Here is a 26,428-nt window from a genome sequence, read left to right on the forward strand (position 1 = left end):
CTCACCTCTGTGTGGTACATCCTCCACTACTAACACCCTCAGCCCAGGGTGTGAATGAACACACACACACACACGTTTATGTGAAATAGATCTGGCAACTTGTGTTCCAGGATGCCCCTGGTTACACATGCAATATCTGTATTTAAAACTAATTTCAAATCGAGCTGTTTCATTGTGTTAAAAGAATGAGGAAACAGATCAGGATCAGCTTGTAAAGTGGAGTTTTTCCTTTATTGAACCTTTAATAAAACATACAATGTTGTTGGCCACTAACAATGAGATCCCCCCCCCCCCCCACGGCTACATTCTAGTTTCCATAGTGACACACTGATTGACAGATGGTGAGGAGGGTGTTCTTACTTCTACATGAACATGTGGTATACATTTGTAGGAGCACTGTTTAGGTGTGTTCTTTGAAACATTTGTTGGTGTGTAAATACAGCATCTACAGACTACAGTCCAGTGTTTCAACAGACTTTTACATAGCTAGACAACATGGGTGCTTGCACATGTTGAGTGTGACAGAGATTGACAATTCTGTACATTATTTGCTGCAATGATACTTAAAGCACTTTTCCATATTCCGCTCTCCAATGTTCCACTTTCCATTTCAAATCACTGAATCTCTCGCTTTTCTCACCGAACAGCACTTCATATTTCTATTTCCCCCGTTATCATTCATCATCAGTGTTCTCCTCCTCAGCCCTTCTAGCCTGTATTTGTCACATACTTAAGCTTTCGTTCCATCGGTTTCCCCAGTAAAAATCTAAAAATCCATCCCATTCCCACTTTACATTGCACTGAGCAACAAATCAGGAGGTGAAACTCATTAGGACATATACTAATATACATTCTGTTGGCCAAGACTCTTGGTATCAGTCTTGGGACTCCTAACTCACAAACCAGACACTTAAAATAGCCAACACAACACAGTACACAGTCAACCTCTTCCCTCCCTGCCCCTCATCAAAGTAAAACCCAACATTCAAATCATCATTCAGAGTTCAACAGCAATACCCCGCACATCGTCAATCGAGGTTGGAGCCAGTCACAGACAAGAATAAGACATAAATGATGAGAACATTTGGTGAAGGACTGTCATTGGTTAGATCAGAGATAAGTTCTCTGTAAACCAATCAGATTATTTCCAAACAACATCAAGTTATAATAAAGGATCACTGTTGTATATAAAAAGGACATATCATGCTCTCATTATTCAGTAAAGGCCAACCAAGGACAGATATCTATGATACGGTACATACGAGATGCCTAATGCTTCCCTCTTACAGAAACACTGTATTGTATCATCTTAACTAATACGAGGGCATTACAACTATGTAGAGATCTAATAATATTTGGCTGGGGGAGAAACGTTGTGCTGGGGTAGACATGTGACCATGCATTTGCTAAAACCAACGCTCAACATAGGAGCACGTTCACCTCCACAGCATCAGTCAGGCTAATAATGTGTTTTTCAGTACCAACACCACCGGATCACGTAAGAGAAATGGGACTTCAGTGGTGGAGTTAAACAGGCATTTGTACCACGCCTTGCTAACAGGCTGCACACGGACTGAGATACACTGGTACTGCTTGTCACGTCAGCATTTCCAGTATATTCCCCAGGTCTGAGATGAACTAAGATAGCCTGGTCTCGCCATTCATTAGTGCACACCGTACAAAACCTTTTTGCAACAGAAAATGAAAACGAGAGTTTCTTATTGTAAAAATCCAGGTAGTTCCTCCCTGTTTCAGTCCGTTTTCTTCTATTTAGTGCCTAATGAATACGAACCTGTTCTCTGATATGTTTGACCTTTAGCCAACTCTTATCTGTCATGTTCATAATTGTCTGACAAGGCAACAAATGGAATAGTAGTTGATTAGAGCACAAACATATCTGACCAGATCGGGCTATAGATTCAGGGGGAAATTCTAACCTCCATTTTGTCAAAATTTCACTTCATATCAGTGGGAGACTAAGTGAAAATTGGACTAGAAGTTAGGACACCCATTAAGTGCCGATATTCTCCCCGTTTCTCTCTTCACTCTTTTCTGACGGTCCTCTTCCAGCGTCTGTCTCCAAATCAGAGGTTCTCCTAACCTCTAACCAGTTTAAACAAGAGCCTGTCTGTGCGCTATATACAAAGAAAGAAATAGAAAATAACTTAAACCTGTATATACATAACCATTCAGACAGCAAAAAGGAGAGGTTAAACTGGTCAGCGCTGTTTTTGTCTCCCAGATGATGTTTAAATACAATGATTTATTTGACATCCCAAAAAGATTGTGTACCATCTGTCTTTTACATCGCTGAAGTTTCCTCGTCTTAAAAACGTATATGATTTATATGGCTTTCTTCACTGTGATTTCCATTGAATGGGTTGTTAGCATTCAGTAATCATGCCACTAGTGAGCTGAGTGTGATGCTTCTGTAACAGAGTTAGGAATGTACCGTAATGCTCCGCAGCTAGCTTGAAATGTTGCCGATGGAGCTAACCGATTGGTGCCTTTTGTATAGCTCAATCGTGTTCCCACGTTGTCATGGAAGGCGGTCACGTGTGTTGCAAAACAGAGGATCACTGGTTCGAGCCAGGGATGGAGACAGGGACGGTGGAGGAAGCTAAACCGTTAGCGGCACACTGACGTCGGTTACACTTCTCTCAGATAGAAATCAGAATAGAACTAGCCTACCTAAGGTTGAGTGTCTGCATGAGAGTGTGCGGGTTCAGATAGAAATTCGTCACATGGCGATAACAATATGGATTCTGTCATGATGCCTCAGACTCACCATGATGAGTGTCTAGTGCAAAAATTCCACCTTCTAGTAAGCAGCATGCCGTTTAAATAGGATTTTCTCTACTTGTTTGATAGATGCCAGCGAAGTATATAGTAAAGCAGACACAGGGACGTCTGAGTCACTAAAAGCGTCAAGTCAGGTTTTTTTTGTTTCTTTAAAAAATATGTCTTGAATGTGAGTGTTGGATCGGAAGTGTTTTGATCGCTTTGGGTGGCAAACTGCCTCTCCTCATTGGGCTTTCCTCCTCCTGGTCCCGCCTCCTGTCTCTGTTTAACCAATCAGGGAGCTGCGTCTTGACAAGTCCACATTGCTGGCACTCAGTCCTCTGCATTCTGATAGGCCGGTGTTGGCGTCCTGGAGAGAGGGAGGGAGAAAATAGAAAGGACGTTTTTATTTATTTATTTCACCTTTATTTAACCAGGTAGGCCAGTTGAGAACAAGTTCTTATTTTCAACTGCGACCTGGCCAAGATAAAGCAAAGCAGTGCGACAAAAACAACAGAGTTACACATAAAGGTACAGTCAATAACACAATAGAAAAGAAAAATAGAAGTACAGTGTGTGCAAATGTAGAAGAGTAGGGAGGTAGGCAATAGCTCAGTGACAGCAGTCCTTGGCTGGTAACTAACAGGTTAATAGCTCAGTGACAGCAGTCCTTGGCTGGTAACTAACAGGTTAATAGCTCAGTGACAGCAGTCCTTGGCTGGTAACTAACAGGTTAATAGCTCAGTGACAACAGTCCTTGGCTGGTAACTAACAGGTTAATAGCTCAGTGACAGTGATGGACGGCTAACACCAGGTACCTGTGAGGGGTCTTCTGCACTCTTGTTGAGGAAGTTGAGGGAGCTGGCTCTCTTCATCCTGAGGAACAGACAGACATTAAGGTTTCAATTAGCCTCAATAGAAACAGTGTTATTGCCTGGGTTTTCCTTTAACATTAGGTTACTAACTCAAGTGCCTTGTCAGCTCCCCAATAAAGAACAAACCCACTGAGGCAAACACAAAACTGATTCACACAGTATGAGCAGTGATGGGCTAGGGTGCAGACATACACGCAGTCTCTCTCACCCTGGGTTGCGGGGCTCCTGGGGGCCACTGCCCTGTAGTTTCTTCACCAGCATCTCACTGCTCCTACGCAGCGCTTCACGGATCTTCCCAAAGGAGCCGCTCCGACGCAAAGAACCGTTACCTTCCTGAGAGAACAAGACAACCACTGCATATTAAAGGAGTGGCCTTTAAAACAGAATGTCATTTTTTATGTATTTATTCTTTTCAAAAACGTTTTATTACTTACAGTAAGTACTGTGCAAAAGTTTAAGGCATGTGTGAAAAAATGCTGTAAAGTAAGAATACTTTCAAAAATATGTTTTTGAAAGAAAAGCACATTTGGGCCATTAAAATAACATCAAATTGATCAGAAATACAGTGTAGACATTGTTAATGTTGTAAATTACTATTGTAGCTGGAAACGGCAGATTGTTTATGGAATATCTACATAGGCGTACAGAGGCCCATTATCAACAACCATCACTCCTGTGTTCCAATTGCACATTGTATTAGCTAATCCAAGTTTATCATTTTAAAAGGCTAATTGATCATTAGAAAACCCTTTTGAAATTATGTTATGAAAACTGTTGTTCTGATTAAAGAAGCAATACAACTGGCCTTCTTTAGACTAGTTGTGTATCTGGAGCATCAGCATGTATGTTCGATTACAGGCTCAAAATGGCCAGAAACAAATAACTTTCTTATGAAACTCATCTAGTCTTGTTCTGAGAAATTAAGGCTATGCCATGCAAGAAATTGCCAAGAAACTAAAGATCTCATATGATGCGGTATACTACTCCCTTCACAGAACAGCGCAAACCGTCTAACCAGAATAGAAAGAGGAGTGGGAGGCCCCGGTGCACAACTGAGCAAGAGGTCAAGTACATTAGTGTCCCGTTTGAGAAACAGATGCCTCACATGTCCTCAACTGGCAGCTTCATTAAATAGTACCCACAAAACACCAGTGTTAACGTCAAAAGGTAAAGAGGCGACTCCGGAATGCTGTCCTTCTAGGCAGAGTATCTCTGTCCAGTGTCTGTGTTCTTTTGCCCATCTTAATCTTTTATTTTTATTGGCCAGTCTGAGACTGGCCAATAAGTCTGCCTAGAAGGCCAGCATCCCAGAGTAGCCTCTGCGGGTACTATTTAATAAATCTGCCAGACTTGTGAGGCGTCTGTTTTTAAATGGGCCTCTGTACGCCTATGTAGATATTCCATAAAAAGAAATAAGCCATTTCCAAGCTACAATAGTCATTTACAACATTAACAATGTCTACTGTATTTCTGATCAATTTCATATTTTAAATTGACAAAAAAAAAGGTGTTTTTCTTTCAAAAACTAGGACATTTCTAAGTGACAGTCCCAGTCTGACAGTCCCAGACAGACATGATGATGTTGAGATCAGGGCTCTGTGGGGGCCATACCATCACTTCCAGGACTTTTTTTTTGTTCTTCTTAACGCTGAAGATAGTTCATAATGACTTTCGCTGTATGTTTGGGGTCGTTGTCATGCTGCAGAATACATTTGGGGCCGATCAGATGCGTCCCTGATGGTACTGCATGATGGATAAGTATTTGCCTGTACTTCTCAGCATTGAGGGGACCATTAATTCTGACCAAATCCATTTGCAGAAATGCAGCCCAAACTTGCAAGGAACCTTCACCATGTTTCACTGTTGCCTGCAGACACTCATTTGTGTACTGCTCTCCAGCCCTTCAGCAAACAAACTGCCTTCTGCTACAGCCAAATATTTTGACTCATTAGTCCAGAGCACCTGATGCCATTTTTCTGCACCCCAGTTCCTGTGTTTTCGTGCATAGTTGAGTCATTGACCTTGTTTCCACGTTGGAGGTATGGCTTTTTGGCCGCAAGTCTTCCATGAAGGCCACTTCTGACCAGACTTCTCTGGACAGTAGATGGGTGCACCAGGGTCCCACTGTTTTCTGCCAATTCAGAGCTGATGGCACTGCTGGACATCTTCCGGTTGAGAAGGGAAGTAAACATGATGTGTCTCATCTGATGCAGTAAGTTTCCTTGGCCGACCACTGCGTCTACTGTCCTCAAAGTTTCCTGTTTCTTTGTGCTTCTTCAAAAGAGCTTGGACAGTACATCTGGAAACCCCAGCCTGCCTTAAAATGTCTGCCTGGGAGAGACCTTGCTGATGCAGTATACCTTGTGTCTTGTTGCTGGGCTCAGTCTTGCCATGGAGTATGACTTTTGACAGTAAACTGTCTTCAGCAACCTCGCCTTGTTAGCTGAGTTTGGCTGTTCTTCACCCAGTTTTATTCCTCCTACACAGCTGTTTCTGTTTCAGTTAATGATTGTGTTTCAACCTACATATTGAATTGATGATCATTAGCACCCGTTTGGTATAATTGTTTCATCATACACCTGACTATATGCCTACAAAATCCCTGACTTTGTGCAAGTGTACCTACGAGAATTGATGCTGTTGAGAAGGCAAAGGGTGGTCACACCAAATATGGATTTGATGTAGATTTTTCTCCTGTTCACTCACTTTGTATTTAGTTACTTGATAAATATAATATTTTAACATGTCTATTTTTTAAAGCATTCCTACTTTAGAGCATTTTTTACACACCTGTCTAAAACTTTTGCACAGTACTGTATATCAATGTCTTTATCAGGCACAACAAACATCACACTAGATTTAAGCTACATAGTCATTAGTGTCAAAACACTTAATTTCTTCAAACTTACGGGCGCTTCACAATATATATCTCAATTGTTTTTTTTCTCTCTAAATCAATTTGTTGCACAATTCTAGGTATATACACTGCATTTCAAACAGTTTGGAATCATTTTATGAATTCAGGACTTGTAAAATTATACCTAGGATAAATAAAAGCCTTCAACCATAAGACCCACTAATAATGACATTATTTTAACCTGCTTTTTTGAAATAATCACTGATCAAGCATTCAAGTCTACGAAAATGCCCCTTTTGTTACAAATGTAACCAGAACCATGCACATCCACTAATAATGACCATCTTCTGGTAGCAGGCATTATAGAACATTAACACAGGTCTTATTAACAGTCTCTCAAGCACAAGCCCATGGCTAGTAAGTAGCCAGCTATTCTTTATATTTAAAGTCTGGCCAACTTGGATCTATTTGCTTGCTAACAAGGTAGAACAGTTGAGCTGTTATGAATACACCCTCCAATCCGTCTCCAACTGTTTGAACAACATAGCCTCTTCATTTTGTTTAGTTGTTGAAATCAAGTGGTCTACCTGGATAAGAAGATGTCTTCATTCTGAGAAATAAGTGAGTTGGCAATTCCTTAAACAAATGCATATTTTTATGTTCATTGCACATTTCTAAAACAGACTAGACAGCTAGCACATAACAGTCTGTGGCTAAAATTCTGCTCGCATTATCCACAATCATGTTCATTGATACTCTCGTTTTAGTAGGGTCTGCTCTGTTCTAAAAGTTAGGAGTTGAGACAAAGTATTGTGAAGTAAAAGTTCTCATCTATTACAAACAATTAAAATTATGTCTGAATGTGTTTCGTGTGTCTAGAAGACCGGTTATGTCGGACCAAACCTCAAATGCAAATTGCGAATTTAAACTGCTTGTTGTCAGAGAGAAATAAGGTGATATTTAGTTTCTTTGTTGTGAGTGGTAGGGGAGGGGCTTGGTGTCTGTGTTTGAGTGGGAAGGTGCACAGTACACACAGCACAGAAGGAGCGAAGGAGACAAGACCATAAAACATTGATTCTTGCTAACAACATGTATTGGAATTAATTCGATATATAGCCCATCCCTAATTTGACTGTATGTTCACACTTACGAATGCTTCATCTTTCAACAATAATAAGAAAAAGGAGGTTCGTACCCCGTTCCACTCTGCTCCGTCGTCCCCCTCACAGTCCCCCCGCTGGGGCCCGTTGAGACCCTCCCGGCTCTGCCGTCGCTCACCCCCTCCTGGGGCCCCATCCTTCAGGAGCTCCACCACCTTACTCTGGTTAATGGCATCTATACCCTGGGGGAGAACATGATAATGAATCCTAAATGTCAGCAGGGTTGAAACAGAGTGTGTGAGAGCTTCAAGACTCTAGACTACAGCCTTTGATAATTGCACTGCCAGTGTCTCAGTGCTTGTACCTTATTTTTCAGTGATTGTGTAGGACCTGCTTTTTTGAATGATTGCATAGTAAAACCTTTTTTGACTGAATGTGCAGTAACTGATAGCGATAGGGTATCACTGCTACCTGAAAGCGTATCACTGCTACCTGAAAGCGTATCACTGCTACCTGAAAGCGTATCACTGCTACCTGATAGCGTATCACTGATCCCTGATAGCGTATCACTGATCCCTGATAGCGTATCACTGATCCCTGATAGCGTATCACTGATACCTGATAGCGTATCACTGATACCTGATAGCGTATCACTGATACCTGATAGCGTATCACTGATACCTGATAGCGTATCACTGATACCTGATAGCGTATCACCGATACCTGATAGCATATCATTAGTGCCTGATAGTGACAGCAAATTACTAGTGCCTGATAGTGAATTACTAGTGACAGTGAATTACTAGTACCTGATAGTGACAGTGAATTACTAGTACCTGGTAGTGTAGTGCTAGTACCTGATAGTGTAGTTCTAGTACCTGATAGTGTAGTGCTAGTACTTGATAGTGTAGTTCTAGTACCTGATAGTGATAGCATATTACTAGTAACTGATAGTGACAGTGAATTACAAGTCCTGGATAGTGTAGTACTAGTACCTGATTGTGTAGTAACTGATTGTGTAAGTACTAGTACCTGATCGTGTAGTACTAGTACCCAATATTGATAGCGTATTACTAGTAACTGATAGTGACAGTGAATTACAAGTCCTGGATAGTGTAGTACTAGTACCTGATCGTGTAAGTACTAGTACCTGATCGTGTAAGTACTAGTACCTGATCGTGTAAGTACTAGTACCTGATCGTGTAGTACTAGTACTCGATAGTGATAGTGAATTACTAGTACCCAACTCTGTACCTGACAATGAATTGCTAGTAACTGATAGTGATAGCGTATTACCAGTACCCGATAGCGTATTACCAGTACCTGGTAGCGTATTACCAGTACCTGCTTGCGTATTACCAGTACCTGCTTGCGTATTACCAGTACCTGCTTGCGTATTACCAGTACCTGCTTGCGTGTCTTGGTAGAACACTCCTCCAGTGTCTCAGCTGCCTGTAATTTACCCTGTCTGCGGTACAGCGCCCCCAGGCTCTTCAGGGTGGTATTGACAGTAGGACTGACAGGAATGAGGTACATGTCAACATCATGTCATCATTAAACCACAAAGTTAATATAATTTAAAACACTGAGTTCTGTGTATTTATCTCCCATTCAAATTAAGTTTAATACTAAGTCTCACCTGTCAACTTTGCAGGCCTTGTACCAGCTCCCATACTCTACACAGGGACTAGCTTCCTTCCTCTTCCCCTGAGAGAGAGTGGGGGGGGGCAAGAGAGAAATAGAGAAAGAGATAAGAGAGAGCGGAAAGGCCAGGAGAATAGAGGGGAAGTTAGCAGCAGTAGACATGAATTATGACCTTATTATAAAGCCTCAATTATTAATACATGAATATTCTCCGTCTTTATTGGTCTACCCATCCATCAGAGTTCATAAGCTGCCATTAACAGGTATAAAGAAGGACCATGGTTCAGATCAGTCATACTGCAGCCACCTTGCTCTCTTCTCTCTCCTCCGCATGCATCCAGATTGGCTTGTTGTCATCTGCAAGAGAAGAGGATGAAGTGAAGAGGGGATGAAGAGAGGAGGGGATGAGTGGCATAGTTTTATTTGTATATTCATATATTTTGTTTCATGGACCAGAACCGCACACCGCGCGTTATGAACCGTATATACCGCGCGTAATGAACCGCACACCCTACGTTATGAACCGCACACCCTACGTTATGAACCGCACACCCTACGTTATGAACCGCACACCCTACGTTATGAACCGCACACCCTACGTTATGAACCGCACACCCTACGTTATGAACCGCACACCCTACGTTATGAACCGCACACCGTACGTTATGAACCGCATACCACACATATAACAGACGTTATGAACCGCATACCACGCGTTATGAACCGCATACCACGCGTAATGAAGCGTATACCACGCGTAATGAACCGTATACCACGCGTAATGAACCGTATACCACGCGTTATGAACCGTATACCACGCGTTATGAACCGTATACCACGCGTTATGAACCGTATACCACGCGTTATGAACCGTATACCACGCGTTATGAACCGTATACCACGCGTTATGAACCGTATACCACGCGTTATGAACCGTATACCACGCGTTATGAACCGTATACCACGCGTTATGAACCGTATACCACGCGTTATGAACCGTATACCACGCGTAATGAACCGTATACCACGCGTTATGAACCGTATACCACGCGTAATGAACCGCATACCACGCGTTATGAAACGCATACCACGCGTAATGAACCGTATACCACGCGTAATGAACCGTATACCACGCGTAATGAACCGTATAACACACATATAACATATGTTATGAACCTTAAACTATATGTTGTGAACCGTATACCATATGTTATGAACCGTATACCACACATATACCATACGTTATGAACTGTATACCACACATATACCGTACCTTATGAACCGTATACCATATGTTATGAACCGTATACGTTTAGTATACCTTATGTTCCCTCACACGACAAATAAAAGGTATTTGCATTTAAAACCAAAATGGATTAATTTATGGCATATCATTAAAGATTATTCCACCTCAACGCTAACTCCGTGAAACCTAGTGTGTGTGGGAACACAAAGTGTCCCATGCCAGACCCCTGTACTGTGCTCTACTGAGCGTGACCGTGTTTAAGGGTTTGATTGGCTTCAAGGCAGTGCTGCATTAACATGTTTTACACACAACAGATAGCCTGTATTAACCCTGAACTGGCTGACTGGCCAGGACAAGACCACGCATGGTCAGCCAATGACCACAGGGTTTACAGGGTAGTCCCGGCCAGAATGGACATACTGTTGATTCACACATCTTCTAATGCTACATGAAGAATTGATGGAGGTGGTTGGTCTGGTGGTAAATGTAGTAGTAGTGTGCATTCCAAATGGCACCCTACTCTGGTCAAAAGTAGTGCATTACATAGGGAATAGGGTGCCATTTAATTAATAATAATTGATTGGATTTATATAGTGCTTTTCTATCGAGGTACTCAAAAAGCTTTACATAGTAGGGGGAAACTCACCTCATCCACCAGCAATGTGTAGTACCCACCTGGGTGATGCATGGCAACCATTTTGTGCCAGAATGTTCACCACACATCATCTATCAGGTGGAGAGGTGAGGAGTGATGTATTCCCATTAGGAATGAGGGCATGATTAGCTGGCCATGATGGAATGGGGCCAGGTTGGGAATTTAGGATGCAGCCCTAGCTTGTCAGTGAGTGTTGTGTTAATGTCCACTGTAGGACTGCTGGTCGTAGGAGACTCACTGTTGACTGATCCAAACTCCTTCTCATGTGCTCTGGTTAGGATCTCTTTGTACAGGGACTCAGCATCCTTGAACTTCCCCTGTTTGAGGTAGCATGTAGCCTAGAGAGATGAGATGAAACCTCAAATGGTTTGATGTGAAAATACAACTCAATACACAAGCCAATAAATGTAACAATACCAAGATCGCAAAAAAAACATCCGTCTGTTCAACTTGAATAAACTTGATTAAATCTCTCAGGGGGAATTCATTACTGAAAATGTAGCTCGTCAACCCTCTACTACAATGTCTAGAACCCTTCTCCCTCCCTCCCTCCCTCCTCACCAGGTTGTTCTTGGTCTTGGCTACGTTGGGGTCATCAGCCCCCAGTTTGGACTGGTAGATCTCCAGGGCTTGTCTGTAGTAATACTCCACCTCCTCGTACTTTCCCTGGTTCTGACACAGCAGGGCCAGGTTGTTCAGCTGCTTGGCCACGTCAGGGTGGTACTTCCCCAGGACCTGAACACACAACCATTTAAATACTTTACCTACAGAAAACGACAAGTCATACATATACTTTCACTTGTGAGTTATCATGGGCTATGAATTTATCTGACCAGGAAGAACTCTGTAATGATCCATACCTTCTCTCTAATCTCCAGGGCTCTCTTACAGAGGGGCTCAGCCTCCTTGTACTTGCCCCTCTTCCCGTAGAGCACAGCCAGGTTGTTGAGAGTGGCGGCTACCGCAGGGTGGTCCTTCCCCAGGGTCTTCTCTCTGATGGCCAGGGCATCGTTCAGCAGGTGGGCTGCCTCTTTGTACTTGTTCTGGTCCCTGGAACAAAACATCTCATCATGTTAGCAGATGAATACATGTGCTACCTGTAGTTAATCATTAAGTCTTCAGCTAGCTATTCATCTGAGCAAGTGTATCTAAAACTATCCACACATCCTACACACACACACCTGTAGACCAGGGCCAGGATGTTGAGCATGGTGGCCACGTCAGGGTGGTCGTGTCCGGAGGTCTTCTCCAAGTCCTCCAGGGCCTGTTTGCAGAGGGGCACGGCCACCTCGTACCTCCCCTGGGAGGCGTACTGGATCACCAGGTTGTGGAGAGTCCTCAGGCGGGCCGGGATCTCATAGCCACCCTGCTGGGCCGCCACCTCTCCGCTGGGCTGGGCTGGAGGGGGAGGGGAAACACAGCAGAGAAGGGAGGGGAAACACAGCGGAGAAGGAACACAGCGGAGAAGGAACACAGCGGAGGGGAAACACAGCGGAGGGGAAACACAGCGGAGGGGAAACACAGCGGAGGGGAAACACAGCGGAGGGGAAACACAGCGGAGGGGAAACACAGCGGAGGGGAAACACAGCGGAGGGGAAACACAGCGGAGGGGAAACACAGCGGAGGGGAAACACAGCGGAGAAGGGAGGGGAAACACAGCGGAGAAGGGAGGGGAAACACAGCGGAGAAGGGAGGGGAAACACAGCGGAGAAGTGAGGGGAAACACAGCGGAGAAGTGAGGGGAAACAGCGGAGAAGTGAGGGGAAACACAGCGGAGAAGTGAGGGGAAACACAGCGGAGAAGTGAGGGGAAACAGCGGAGAAGTGAGGGGAAACAGCGGAGAAGTGAGGGGAAACAGCGGAGAAGGGAGGGGAAACACAGAAGAGAAGGGAGGGGGAACACAGCGGAGAAGGAACACAGCGGAGAAGGAACACAGCGGAGGGGAAACACAGCGGAGGGGAAACACAGCGGAGGGGAAACACAGCGGAGGGGAGGGGAAACACAGCGGAGGGGAAACACAGGGGAAACACAGCGGAGAACAGGGAGGGGAAACACAGCGGAGAAGGGAGGGGAAACACAGCGGAGAAGGGAGGGGAAACACAGCGGAGAAGGGAGGGGAAACACAGCGGAGAAGGGAGGGGAAACACAGCGGAGAAGGGAGGGGAAACACAGCGGAGAAGGGAGGGGAAACACAGCGGAGAAGGGAGGGGGAACACAGCAGAGAAGGGAGGGGGAACACAGCAGAGAAGGAAGGGGGGTGGGGAAACACATTACTCAATATGTCTATAGGCATTTGGGAATGAAACCCTGTGACATCAAAGTTAGTGCTCTGCTACAGCTGATGATGTCACAGGTTTGGGTTCTCTATTGCTCTCCTACAGGTGTTGACTACAGTCTCTGGGTTGGACACATAGTAAACATATTCAGATTTTTTTTAAATGATGTTAATCATTTAGACTTGTGGGATTCCCCTATATGGTCCTCTTCTTTATCAATTAATCAATCAAAACAGTCAATCATCATCATACCCTGTCCCTGGTCGTCATCGTTGGGGAACAGGTCGTCCAGGCTATCTTTAGACGTTTCCCCTGCAGCCTTCTCCTCAGACTGCGACACGTCGTCGTCAAACTTCTTGATCTTGTTCATGAACTCCAGGTGCTTCTTCTCTTCCTCCAGCTGGGCAACACTCTGCTCACTACGCTGCAGCTTGTGCTGGGGGGAGAAGAGGGGAAGAAGAGAAGAAGAGGGGAAGAAGAGGGGAAGAAGAGGGGAAGAAGAGGGGGTATGGGTGTGTGGGAGGTGAAGCTCGACAAATGTTTTGCTTTGGAAGGGTATAAAATGATAGCATACTCCAAAATCTAAATTGACGAGATGAGCCCACATCCCACACCATCAACGGTGTACGTTGGGACATGGACTCATAACGCTTTAATCACTTTGGGTCTAGAAACATCTGAAAACCATTGATATTAGAGTGAACTACCAGTGCAAGCAGTATGTAGTGATATGCTGTACACGTACCTGTGTTCCTGCTAGCTCATCTCTTAACCACTGGTTCTCCTGACACAGTCGTCTGACCTGGGCTCTTAGCTTCTGTTTCTCTGACTCCACAGCACTCAGGTGACCCGACAGGGCAATGATCACCTGGGGAGAGAGGGAGGGATGGAAGGAGGGATTAACCCTCTAGAGTCTAAGCCGGAGGGGGTTTCTACTAAGTTATGGAATCCTTATAAGGACCCATTTAGGTATCCCCCAAAACATATAGTCATACAGACGTCTCATGGTCTGACAAACACCGCTGTAGCTCTGCCACCTTTCACCGCAGATGTGGAAGGCAGATATCGGCGATTGAGACGCAGCCCACAGGGAAAAAAAGAAGATATCTCTAGCTTAGACAGACAGATATTTATGGGGATCTATATTATGCTAATTAGATTTCCGCAAGGCCACAGAAATGGATTCAAGAGGATTAATTGAAGGAAGAGAGAAAGCTTTGAGAATGTTTCCGTTTCTAAAGAGTAAGCGGCTAGCCTTGGGGTGATGATCACCTGAAGAGAGGGACTGAGAATGTTTCCGTTTCTAAAGAGTAAGCGGCTAGCCTTGGGGTGATGATCACCTGAAGAGAGGGACTGAGAATGTTTCCGTTTCTAAAGCCTTGGGGTGATGATCACCTGAAGAGAGGGACTTTGAGAATGTTTCCGTTTCTAAAGAGTAAGCGGCTAGCCTTGGGGTGATGATCACCTGAAGAGAGGGACTTTGTTTGATCTATTGCATCTTTATTTATCTAGACAGGTCAATTAGGAGCTAACTCATTTTAAATGACAACCTGGCAAATAGGGGGGGATGGATTCAAATAATACAGGAAAGCTTTGATAATGTTCTGATTTCAAAGGGCGAGGTCACGTGTGTATAATATGATTAATTTAGTGGGTGTTTTTTCTGTTCTATTTTACACATGTACGTGTGTTTTAATAAGTGGTTTAATTGGAAATGTTTTTGTTGTTGTTGTTGTTGCATATCCTATTATCAACGGAGACTCTGGAGCGATTAGGGTAAGTGCCTTGCTCGAGAACACACATTGTCGGCTCGGGCATTCAAACAGCAACCTTCCGGTTACTAGCCCAACGATCTAATCGCTAGGCTACCTCCCATGACTGACTGCTTGTTGTAACCTATTCTGAGACCAGTGCAAATAACGTCCTCTTTGGAGGACAATAATATATTGTTCTATTCTACTCTATTCAAAATAGGGTGAGGAGGTGGAGGAGTGAGTTGAGTCAGAGGAAAAGCTTTGCATGTCTTTTGGGACGTTCTTTTACGCATTTCATGTTTCATATCAGTCCATCAGTGTCTAAGGCAGATTCCCACTGGCACCTTCCTACAGGAACAACAACTCCCCTATTCTCTATAATTCAACGTCATCTCTTTCTACAAGAGACATTATTCTAAATAAATCCTCTTGTTGAGTCTTAGTCACACAATGTACCACGTCGTCGTCGAGGACCAGAATCATCTTTCCCCCTTCACTCATGATTTGTCATCATCATCCTGTACCTCTAAACCAGAGTAGTAAGCATCTTCCACTCAACCCATCTCTCCTGTCTCTCTTCTCTCCCCCCCCACTGAACCCCTCAACCCCTTCTTTCCCCCACATCTCTCTCCTACCTGTGCCTCTCCCAGGCCTAAATCTATGGCCTCCAGGCTTTTCCGCAGCAGGCCTGACTTCTCCTGGGCAGCAGGTGGCTGGGTGCAGTCCAGCAGGGACGTGAGGAGCTGGGCATGCTCCCCTCTGAGTGTCTCCAGGCCCTGCATCACAGTCTTTGTGTTGAGCACGATCTCATCCTGGGTCAGGCGCTCCAGGGCCTCCTCGCTGCGTGGGTACACCATGGTGGACATAACCTGAGTTCACACACACTGGAGGGGAGAGAGATTAGTTTTGAGTTAGCATATTCTTGTTTGAAGCTCTTAGAATCAAGGCTAGTTAGAGGACGAGCCATCTAATCATATTACAAGACTCAGAAAAAAATAATGTCCGATTATGAGATTATTTCAAGGATGAGCATTAGAGGAACAAAATCCCTCCGAGAGATTATGTTTACACAACTGTTCAGTCTGTTACCAACAACCAACCATGCCACAGCTCACTCCTCTGGGCCCTCTGCCTCTGTTCCAATGGGACTCGAATCTTTTGAGCTTGAATAAATCAATGAATGAGCTGTGAGCATTTCAGTTACAAAGCTATTCGATACATAGTTTGCGTGGCACTACCTTTATAGTCAATCTATATCGCGACTCGCGAGAGAACAGAATTGACTAAATGGACTCATGGAAGTTAAAGACAGGCATCGTCGCAGACTTATAGCTGGACCGAGCAGAAATGCGCGACTCCGCGACTTCTCCTCCACTCCTCTGCTGTAGACGCGCACCTGTTCTCCTCTCGCGTCGCCAAGAGGCCCTCGCCCACACAATCACCTCCCTCCCCCACAATCCATTGACTGCAATGCACCAATATGAGCGATCCCGTAATTTCCCATCCGATTGCCCCAACTAACAAATCTCTCAAACGCTGTATGGAACGTTTGGCAATTTGCAACGCTTGTTGTCGATCCATCTTACTGTCAATAGTAGCCTAGTATATGGACCAACACACTTTCGGAATCACCCCTCTCACGGGATGACAAGAAATGAGAGACAGAGGATGAATGAAGGAGATCGACAGAGCAGAGAATTACAAGGAAATAAAATACATTCAGTATTTTTGAGAGATCTAATATATTATAAGATCTTGGCCTTTATCATACAAAGAATGATAGGCCTTAATGTCACACGCAGGCTCGTGTCCTATACAAAAAAATACTCCCGACATGTTTGTAAGCATAGAGGCAGGTTTGAGGCCCAGAACGAAATATGCTTCTGCAAGGGCTTTCTGCAATGGATGCGGTCGTGAGAGCACAGTACAAAGTATCTATGCTAATTCAATGAGGACCATGACAATTTCCCCAACACTTAAAATAAGCGATGACTCGTCGAAACAACGTAGCGAACCAAGACGAGCTCGATTGGCAACATAGTAGAACGTTGGTGATATGACGAGCCTGGTCTGGGAGAGGAGCACAGGTATGATTTTGTAGCCTAACTCTCTCGATTGGACGTAAGAATATAAGGCAATACAATTCATATACTGTTAAAAATACACTGACAAACCTCGTAATGACTCTCAATCCACACGTTACCTTAATCGAAACGGTTCTATTTCCCCCAAGACAAGTGCGCTGCCCCCGGTAACCTCGAGCTCAAACAAAGCACCACGGACTGTTGTGATGCTCCACTTCAATCCCTTTTGTAAGAGTGGGCGACGCTCCTGAACCGCAAGGCTGAAAAGATAACGGTACCGATATTAACCTGCGTTTACATAAAGATTGACGGTATAATATCACCGATTTTTAAAATGATACGTTTTCTACAGCTAAGCAAATTCTTAAATGTAGTCAGGTAACTTAACAAAAGTGGGTCTGTGCACCACGATAAACATCTATTTACCTTCTCTCTCCCCAGTCCGCCCGCCGGTTAAATCCTGATGACACGTTACTCGGTCTGCTGCACTATAAAAATAAACCCACGACACACCACTGGCTTTAATCCCGTTGTATAACGTCGCTGCCGTCTAAAAGCGAGCAAATTCCAAGCAATACATTGTAACCAATTATGCTAGCATGGCTGGCTGGCTAGCTAATGAATTCGAGCCTGCCACGAATTAGCCTAGTCAATGTTCTCGTCTTCCGTAACTTGAACCGGAACAGCGCTCTAAATACAGGAACACTATTTGCCGTGACTCGGCATCGTTCTAGCCATCCTCAGAATTTGTTTTAAAGATAGTGCGAGACTGGTACGTTCTCTCACAGTTTGAGAAGTGTGTTCCAAGGATGACAGTCGCTACCCGAAAATGGCTGTTGTCCGAATTCTCCCACAATCCACAGCCTCAGCCCTGGCGCTATGACATCACCCCCCCGGGGAAGGGACACGGTGTTCATTCTTCATTCTAATGTAGACGTATATTAGGCTATATAGATGGCGCGATTTTCAGGTTTTTAAAATGTACTGATAGGCACACTCCAACACTCAAGACATAATTTACAAACGAAGCATGTGTGTTTTGTGAGTCGGCCAGATCAGAGGCAGTAGATGACCAGGGATGTTCTCTTGATAAGTGTGTGAATTGGACCATTTTACTGTCCTGCTAAGCCTTCAAAATGTAACGAGTACTTTTGGGTGTCAGGGAAAATGTATGGAGTAAAAACGACAACATTTTTAATTACGAATGTAGTGGGGTAAAAGTAAAAGTTGTCAAAAATATAAATAGTAAAGTACAGATACCCCCCAAAACGACTTAAGTAGTACTTTAAAGTATTTTTTACTTAAGTACTTTACATCACTGTCTAGAGATGCCAGAAAAACTTTAACTGAACTTAAATTTATAAAATAGGTTGTTAATTCCTAGATTACTTTCAAATGAATGAAAATACACCAGAGGACATAAAAATCAGGAGTATTTATTTAAAAAACAATGAACAGTTCCACTTTTCCATCACACAACATAAACATAAAAAAGCAGTACTACAAAAGATTTCAAATAAAAAACAAGGACTACGATACATTACAGAAGTACATTTGTTTTGTATGTACAAGCATTATTATTGTTTATAGGCAAAAGGCAAAAAAAAAGCTGCTGAAGAAACAATGGCATGTGCAAAAATACTCTCCAAATCCACAAGCGTTAGAATCCTCCCCTCAAACTACTAGCTACCAAGCATAACTATGGTCTATGCAGTGTTACACAAAAAACGATTCCCTTCTGTGATAGGCTGCTATGTTACAAGCAGGGAGATCCTTTCAAATGGGTTATATTAGAAGCAAAGCTTGTGGAATCCTGACAGAGACTCTAGATCTTACGGTTTGTTCTAGACCTCTCACTCCATTTGTTCTGAAACACATTGTGATGATAGAGGAGAGGAAGGAGATTATTGATAATTAAAGGGATTTATTAATATATCATATTGTTCTTCCCTCCACTAGGGACAGGTGTTTTTCAGGATCATGTGACCTGAACAGGAAGTCTGGGCCCTGGTTATAGGTTTAGACCAAAGACGGTGGATAAATGAAGATATCTGGGTCTGGTCTACTTAGTTAATTGACTGTATATGAACCAGAAAAAAAACGAGGGAGCGAGATGTCTTGCTTCCACTTCCGTCTCTGGTATAGACTATAACCAGGGCCCAGAGTTGTTCTAAGTCACATGGTTAGGAATAACTGCTGTCCCTAGGTTCTGACTGGAGGGAGTACAGCTATGACCAGAAGTTACTTTTTCGTAGCAGGTTTTTTATTTTTTTATTTGACCTTTATTTAACTAGGCAAGTCAGTTAAGAACACATTCTTATTTTCAATGACGGCCTAGGAACAGTTAGGTTAGGATAATTAAAGTGGCAGATTAGGATACTTAGGTTAAGGTTAGGAAAAAGGTTAGGATTAGCTCAAATTTTCTCCTAACCTGCTATGAAAAGTAACTTCCGGTCGTAGACTATACTCCCTTTAGTCACAACCCTGTCCCTATACGTTAGTCATGAAGACCATCACAGCAACCACAGGTCAGTACAGCTAGAGACACAGGTTAACACACAGCAGGTCAAGTTAGAGACGACAGTCACGCAGGAAGAATAGGCCTGGAGAAGGTAGGAAAAACAACAAACATGTAAACGGTGAGACCGGTGAAAGACAGGGACTGAACTGTGAACAGGGGGAGAGGAGAGACAGAGTAAAACAGTGGAATGTTTCATGGTAACATCATCTTTTTCTAACATTGAAATACATTATTTTGGAACAAGAATCATGATTTAAAGTTTTGTTTTGTTGTTGTCACCAAAAACACTGAACACCTATATCTACACCCTCTCGTCAGCTTGGCTGTTATATCCATGTAACAGACATTTTTGGCAGTGATTTTTTTGTCTGTCCCGTTCGTTGAATACTTACGATTCCCCTATGAAAAGAAAGCAGTTCAAATAGAATCATATCTTACACTCCTTATTATGCTAATAACACGCTACAAGGCAAAGAGCAGTTGGAGCTCTGGCAGTAGATGTCGCCCATAACGACTGATTCAGGGTCAGGTAGTTTTAACTCCCCCTAATGGTTATGGTTAGAACTGGAGGGCAGGGTAATCTGATCCTAGATCTGTGGTTAAGGAGACATCTACACAACATAGATACAACCACGTACATAACATACATAGATACAGTCAGTTAAAAGATGGGTCCAAGTCCAGATGAAGATATGTGTCTGGGTCTAAGCCCGTGGCTGGTGGGCAGCGACACGTAATACGAGCAGCAGAGTTTGATGGTCTGCTTTGAATAGTGCCACTGCCCTGGCCATATCTCTCTTTGGTACTCACAAGGGAAGTTGCACAAAGTATCCAAGCTCACAGGCTACAAAGTCAACTGACTATGGAGTTTGGAGAGAGATTATTATGGTGCGTTTGTGTTCAAAGAACAACAGAAAATGCTCTAGTGAAGTAACAGCTGGTTCTGGCCTATAAAAAGTGTTTCATTTGTAAATTAACAGTCCGCTATCTCTCCTGCCATCAGTTCTTTTCTCTCTCGAATTAAACGAGACATTCACTGATAAAATAGGTTTAAAATTTCCAAAAATGGAGTGTTCCTAAATAATGAAGCTTCTGACGACAGTGAGATCAAATAAACGAAGACGCCATCAATGAATATTATCTGCATTCAAATGAAGTTCAGGGGATATCTCCAATGACTGTTGGAAATGCATCCTCGTACTGTGAAATCTTTGCATGCTATCATTCAGACTTATTTGTGGAACATGCATAGCTGTGTATTCATTCTCAGTGAGTTTGAAGGCCTTGGTGCAAAACCCTTCCTTTGTAAGAGCCCCCCCCCCAAAAAAAAGAGAACAGGGACAGATATTGAGTTAGTTACACGAGATGTTGACGTCACTGCTGAGGAACCTCCTACCTCCAAGTTACCATGAAAATCATAATAATAACAGCAAAATTGGACACAATGGCATTGTAATACTTGACATTGGTCATAATACTTTACAGTGCACAGGTGGGGTTAGGGCTACAGGTGGGGTTAGGGCTACAGGTGGGGTTAGGGCTACAGGTGGGGTTAGGGCTACAGGTGGGGTTAGGGCTACAGGTGGGGCTAGGGCTACAGGTGGGGTTAGGGCTACAGGTGACACAGCGCTAAGTTACTCCCGACTGGTCAGCGTTCATTTTAGATGCCAAGAGGACTAGTGTGTTGCTTAGAACACATTGTCATTTAATAAAATCAAGAGAACAATGCTGACCACAATAACTGATTGATAAAGGGACAAGCCTTACAGACAGCAGTAGAGTTTGGACAAACAGTGAGCTCTGAATTTGGAGGACTGGACTGGACTGTGCTGTCCACAGAAAGTTACAATGTTGTTACAACATCAAAGCGGAACGTTTCCATTTTTTACTCTTCATATGCATATCATATCAACGTATATCATTGGTGAGAAAAAAGCTTTTTCTTGTATTTAGGGAGCAGGAAAAGCAATGCTACTGTAGGTGTTGTCTGTTGTTTGTTCCATTTGTCATGCACCGTTCCCCTCCATACCCCATAATAACCATGTCATTACTGTTAACACAATATGATGTTCTTGTTATAACTGGCACGTGGGTGGTGGAGTTTACAGCATGCAGGCCTGGGTTAGAGCACGGATTGACCGTTGGCAGGTTCGATGTGATAAGAGACCTGGTCAGGGGTCAAGGGTTCATAATGGGAGTTATTCGTGGGGTTGCACCTCATCGTTACGGTTAGTTGAACGGCAGTTAGTTATCTTGTGCTGTGTTCCCCTCATACACACACCACACTGGGAGAGAGGGGCATTTTAATTCATTAAAGTGACAAGTAGCGTTCCACCCCTTCCCTCCATCCCTCCTTATAGAGAAATAAGACAAATATAGAAAAAACCCTCCAACGTGACTGACCAATACAAGTGCCATGGCGTTCTGAGAGGCGGGGTCTGTGTGCGTAGGTGGGACGGGACTGGCTGAGGCAAGGGGGCCAAGGGGGAGGGGTAAAGGACCCTAGGAGGGGGGTTTGCTGTAACCAAACAGTCCAACAGGGAAGTACTTGACGTGCGTGGGCCACTGGGCGGCCAGTTGGAAGAACTTGACGTCGTTCCACTCCACTCCGTCTATGGACACTGCAGGGACACACACAGGGAAGGAGACACAGCTAAGTATGGCTGTTGTTCAGACAGAGAACACTTGGGGCTGTGTCAGAAATGGCACCCTATTCCCTATATAGTACACAACTTTTGACCAGGGCTATTCCCTATATAGTGCACTACCTTTGACCAGAGCCCAAATGGGCCCTGTACAGGGAATAAGATGCTATTTCTGACACACTCTTAGAGACACTTAAGAGGTCCATTAACACAGCCCATTCTCCATTTCCTCTTTCCTACAACATCCCCAATAAATCATGTTCCCCTCACCCTGGCCTCACCCGCCCTCACTCCACCCTTACCCCGTTTCTCTTCCTCCTCCTCCTATTTTCAGAGATTCCTCTACAGTACACCTTCACTGGATCATCCCTCCCTCCCTGTGTTATGTTGCTGTACCTTTCAACATGGTATGATGCTGCTTGGCAGAACAGATGAGTCTGCTGATGGCCTCGATGACCTGGCTCTTAGAGTCTACGTCCTTCTCCTTCGGTTTCTTACCCAGGAAGATGGTGGGAACTACAGAGAACGAGAGAGAGACAGAGACAGAGTCAATCTTCATAACAATACAATTCAATGCACGGAAGAAAGAAAACCACAACTAGAGGGCATGTATACATTCCACCTCCTGTCTCCGTATTAAAAACTGTTGTAATGCTGAATGACTTTGCCTGTGTATTATAAAATAAATTACATTCTAAAACTCTTTACCCTTCTTGTTCTTCTCCTTGGTGACCACCGTCATGGCCATGGTGCTGACCTGGGCCTGGGTCTCACTGATGCCCCCTCCTGGTAGCCTGCTGACCTGCAGGGACCTGAAGGCACTCTTCAGGGTGTTCTTACCCCCCGTGTCACGCCGTTCCCCGTCACGTCGCTTCTCCGCCAGCGACGCCAGCCAGTAGTCCACCTGCAGCCCGATGGTGTCCACACCATGAGGCATACTGGGGCTCCTGGAACAGGAAGGGGAGGGGCCGGAGACAGGAAAAGGTGGGGGGGGTTAGGGTACAATGCAGGAAAGGGGAAATGACAGAGATTCTTGGTTAAAAATGCCAAAAGGCTGTGTTGTTTTGGGAGGTTTAGGTATGGGGTATTTAGTGACAGAGCAGGTTATGGATTCAGGGGCATACATGTCAAACAGCGCATCAACCCCGACCCTGAGTCAGGTCACGCCACAGAGGACAGTAGTGTCTGTTACAGCACCAAACCCCATCACAATGATGGGCTATAACACTAGAACCTGCTGATGTTGCTGTGTTTGTTTTTATCTGTGGTCAGACTTGACTTTCAGCAGGACAGACAAGAAGGGGACAGAATGAACCTGAGACGGATGATCTGATCTGTTTTGAGGAGAAAAGGGACTGTTGGGAATATTTCTCTCTCTCTCTTTTTACCTCCCTCTCTAACTCTTTGTCTCTCTCTCTCCATCCCCCTCTCTCTCTTTCTAACTCTTTCACCATCCCTCTCTCTCTCTTTACCTCCCTCGCTAACTCTGTCTCTCTCTTTTTTTCCACTCTCTCAGAGAAGAGGCAACGCTGTCAGGTCCTTGGGGGCCACAGTGTATACTGTCTATAGGTTAGCGTTCCTATCATGGACTTAGACATAAAATATGTGTCCAAACACTCTCTGGCACTTAAATGATCCATTCATGATTGCCCAGAAAGAGAAGAGAAAACGTAGCAACTGGAATGATCCTCTAATAAGAAATAAAAGACGACAGCCATGCCAGGGGTTGCAGACCTACCCCTGTACTGCCTGAACACTGCCCATGGAGGGAGAGGAGGGGGGAGTGGCAGCCTCTTTGATCAGCCCAGCGGGAGAGCTGTGGGAGGGAGGGGATGTAGAGGGAACAGCAAGGCTCACTGCCACACACTCTTCTGTGTCTCCTAGGCAAGAATAGATGGCGAGATAAATGTTATTCTTTGTTTCAAAATAAGTATATATACACTAAAGTATATATACACTACCGGTAAAAAGGTTTAGAACATCTACTCATTCAAGGGTTTTTCTTCATTTTTTACTATTTTCTACATTGTAGAATAATAGTGAAGACATCAAAACTATGAAATAACACATATGGAATCATGTAGTAACCGAAAAAGTGTTAAAAAAAATTCAAATATACTTTAGATTTGAGATTCTTCAAATAGCCACCCGTTGCCTTGATGACAGCTTTGCACACTCTTAGCATTCTAGCATACCAGCTTCACCTAGAATGCTTTTCCAACAGTCTTGAAGGACTTCCCACATATGTTGAGCACTTGTTGGCTGCTTTTCCTTCACTCTGCGGTCCAACTCATCCCAAACCATCTCAATTAGGTTGAGGTCCGGTGATTGTGGAGGCCAGGTCATCTGATGCAGCACTCCATCACTCTCCTTCTTGGTAAAATAGCTCTTACACAGACTGGAGGTGTGTTGAGTCATAGGCCCACTAAGCCCAAACCAGAAGGGATGGTGTATCGCTGCAGAATGCTGTGGTAGCCATGCTGGTTAAGTGTGCCTTGAATACTAAATAAATCACAGTGTCACCAGCAAAGCACCCCCACACCATCACACCTCCTCCTCCATGCTTTATGGTGGGAAATACACATGCAGAGATCATCCGTTCATCCACACCATCACACCTCCTCCTCCATGCTTTATGGTGGGAAATACACATGCAGAGATCATCCGTTCATCCACACCATAACACCTCCTCCTCCATGCTTTATGGTGGGAAATACACATGCAGAGATCATCCGTTCATCCACACCATCACACCTCCTCCTCCATGCTTTATGGTGGGAAATACACATGCAGAGATCATCCGTTCATCCACACCATCACACCTCCTCCTCCATGCTTTATGGTGGGAAATACACAGGCAGAGATCATCCGTTCAACCACACCACGTCTCACAAAGACACAGTGGTTGGAACCAAAAATCTCACATTTCCCCGATCAAACGTCCATTGACCGTGTTTCTTGGCCCAAGCAAGTCTCTTCTTCTTATTGGTGTCCATTAGTAATGGTTTCTTTACAGCAATTCGACCATGAAGGCCTGATTCACGCTGTCTCCTGTGAACAGTTGATGTTGAGATGTGTCTCTTACTTGATCTCTGTGTAGCATTTATTTGGGCTACAATTTCTGAGGCTTGTAACTCTAATGAACTTATCCTCTGAAGCAGAGGTAACTCTGGGTCTTCCTTTCCTGTGGCGGTCCTCATGAGAGCCAGTTTCATCATAGCGCTTGATGGTTTTTGTGACTGCACTTGAAGGAACTTTAAAAGTTCTCGAAATTTTCCGGATTGACTGACCTTCATGTCTTAAAGTAATGATGGACTGTTGTTTCTCTTTGCTTATTTGAGCAGTTCTTGCCATAATATGGACCGGGTCTGTATACCACCCCTACCTTGTCACAACACAACTGACTGGCTCAAACGCATTAAGAAGGAAAGAAATTCCACAAATTAACTTTTAAGAAGGCACACCTGTTAATTGAAATCCATTCCAGGTGACTACCTCATTAAGCTGGTTGAGAGAATCCCAAGAGTGTGCAAAGCTGTCATCAAGCCAAAGGGTGGCTATTTGAAGAATCTCAAATATATTTTGATTTGTTTAACACTTTTTTTGTTACTACATGATTTTCATGTGTTATTTCGTAGTTTTGATGTCTTCACTCTTATTCTACAATGTAGAAAATAGTAAAAATAAAGAAAAACCCTTGAATGAGTAGACGTTCTCAAACTTTTGACCAGTAATGTAGATGTCATAAAATAGGCATGCTTTTTGGAAGATATATCTTTAGAGGTAACAAAGTGAATGTCTTGATTGCTTTTTAAACCACCTACCAGTAGAGGATGGACCATGCTCAATCAGACCAACCTTCACCACCTGAGAGACATGACAACATCCTGTTACTGCAACATCAGAAAAACACCTCATGTTCCTATAGAAACTCAAGGGTAGCTCTATGGAAGAGGCCACAGAGAGAACTAGACGTTTGGTTTGTACACA

At 43.9% G+C, this 26,428-nt stretch overlaps 2 protein-coding genes across 3 annotated transcripts in view; both read right to left on the reverse strand.

The window, feature by feature from the left end:
* Nucleotides 1–204: 204 nt before the first annotated feature.
* Nucleotides 205–18,164, reverse strand: LOC115137932 (kinesin light chain 2-like). Of its 2 annotated transcripts, XM_065025359.1 has the most exons (17): nt 18,059–18,153; nt 17,699–17,760; nt 17,392–17,532; nt 15,824–16,072; nt 14,180–14,302; nt 13,687–13,870; nt 12,340–12,556; nt 12,019–12,208; nt 11,720–11,893; nt 11,397–11,496; nt 9,565–9,614; nt 9,253–9,320; nt 9,021–9,129; nt 7,709–7,855; nt 3,865–3,989; nt 3,600–3,657; nt 205–3,151 (listed from the first exon to the last, which is right to left on the reverse strand). In XM_065025359.1, the coding sequence occupies exons 4-17, from the start codon at nt 16,052–16,054 to the stop codon at nt 3,068–3,070; spliced, it is 1,860 nt and encodes a 619-aa protein (XP_064881431.1). In that variant the 5' UTR covers nt 16,055–16,072; nt 17,392–17,532; nt 17,699–17,760; nt 18,059–18,153; the 3' UTR covers nt 205–3,067. The 2 variants fall into 2 exon arrangements, with proteins under 2 accessions (XP_064881431.1, XP_029530101.1); XM_029674241.2 differs by lacking the exon at nt 17,392–17,532 and having other exon boundaries at nt 17,699–18,164.
* Nucleotides 18,165–18,688: 524 nt separating this feature from the next.
* Nucleotides 18,689–26,428, reverse strand: part of LOC115137933 (phosphofurin acidic cluster sorting protein 1-like) — a 101,474-nt gene continuing 93,734 nt past the window's right edge. The window contains exons 20-24 of the mRNA XM_065025360.1: nt 26,263–26,305; nt 24,177–24,318; nt 23,147–23,385; nt 22,835–22,954; nt 18,689–22,414 (exon numbers count right to left, since the gene is read on the reverse strand). Coding sequence (XP_064881432.1) covers nt 22,296–22,414; nt 22,835–22,954; nt 23,147–23,385; nt 24,177–24,318; nt 26,263–26,305 — 663 coding nt within the window. The 3' untranslated portion in view covers nt 18,689–22,295. The remainder of the gene's footprint in view (nt 22,415–22,834; nt 22,955–23,146; nt 23,386–24,176; nt 24,319–26,262; nt 26,306–26,428) is intronic.

This window comes from Oncorhynchus nerka, linkage group LG12, assembly GCF_034236695.1.
Source record: "Oncorhynchus nerka isolate Pitt River linkage group LG12, Oner_Uvic_2.0, whole genome shotgun sequence".
Lineage (NCBI taxonomy): Eukaryota > Metazoa > Chordata > Actinopteri > Salmoniformes > Salmonidae > Oncorhynchus > Oncorhynchus nerka.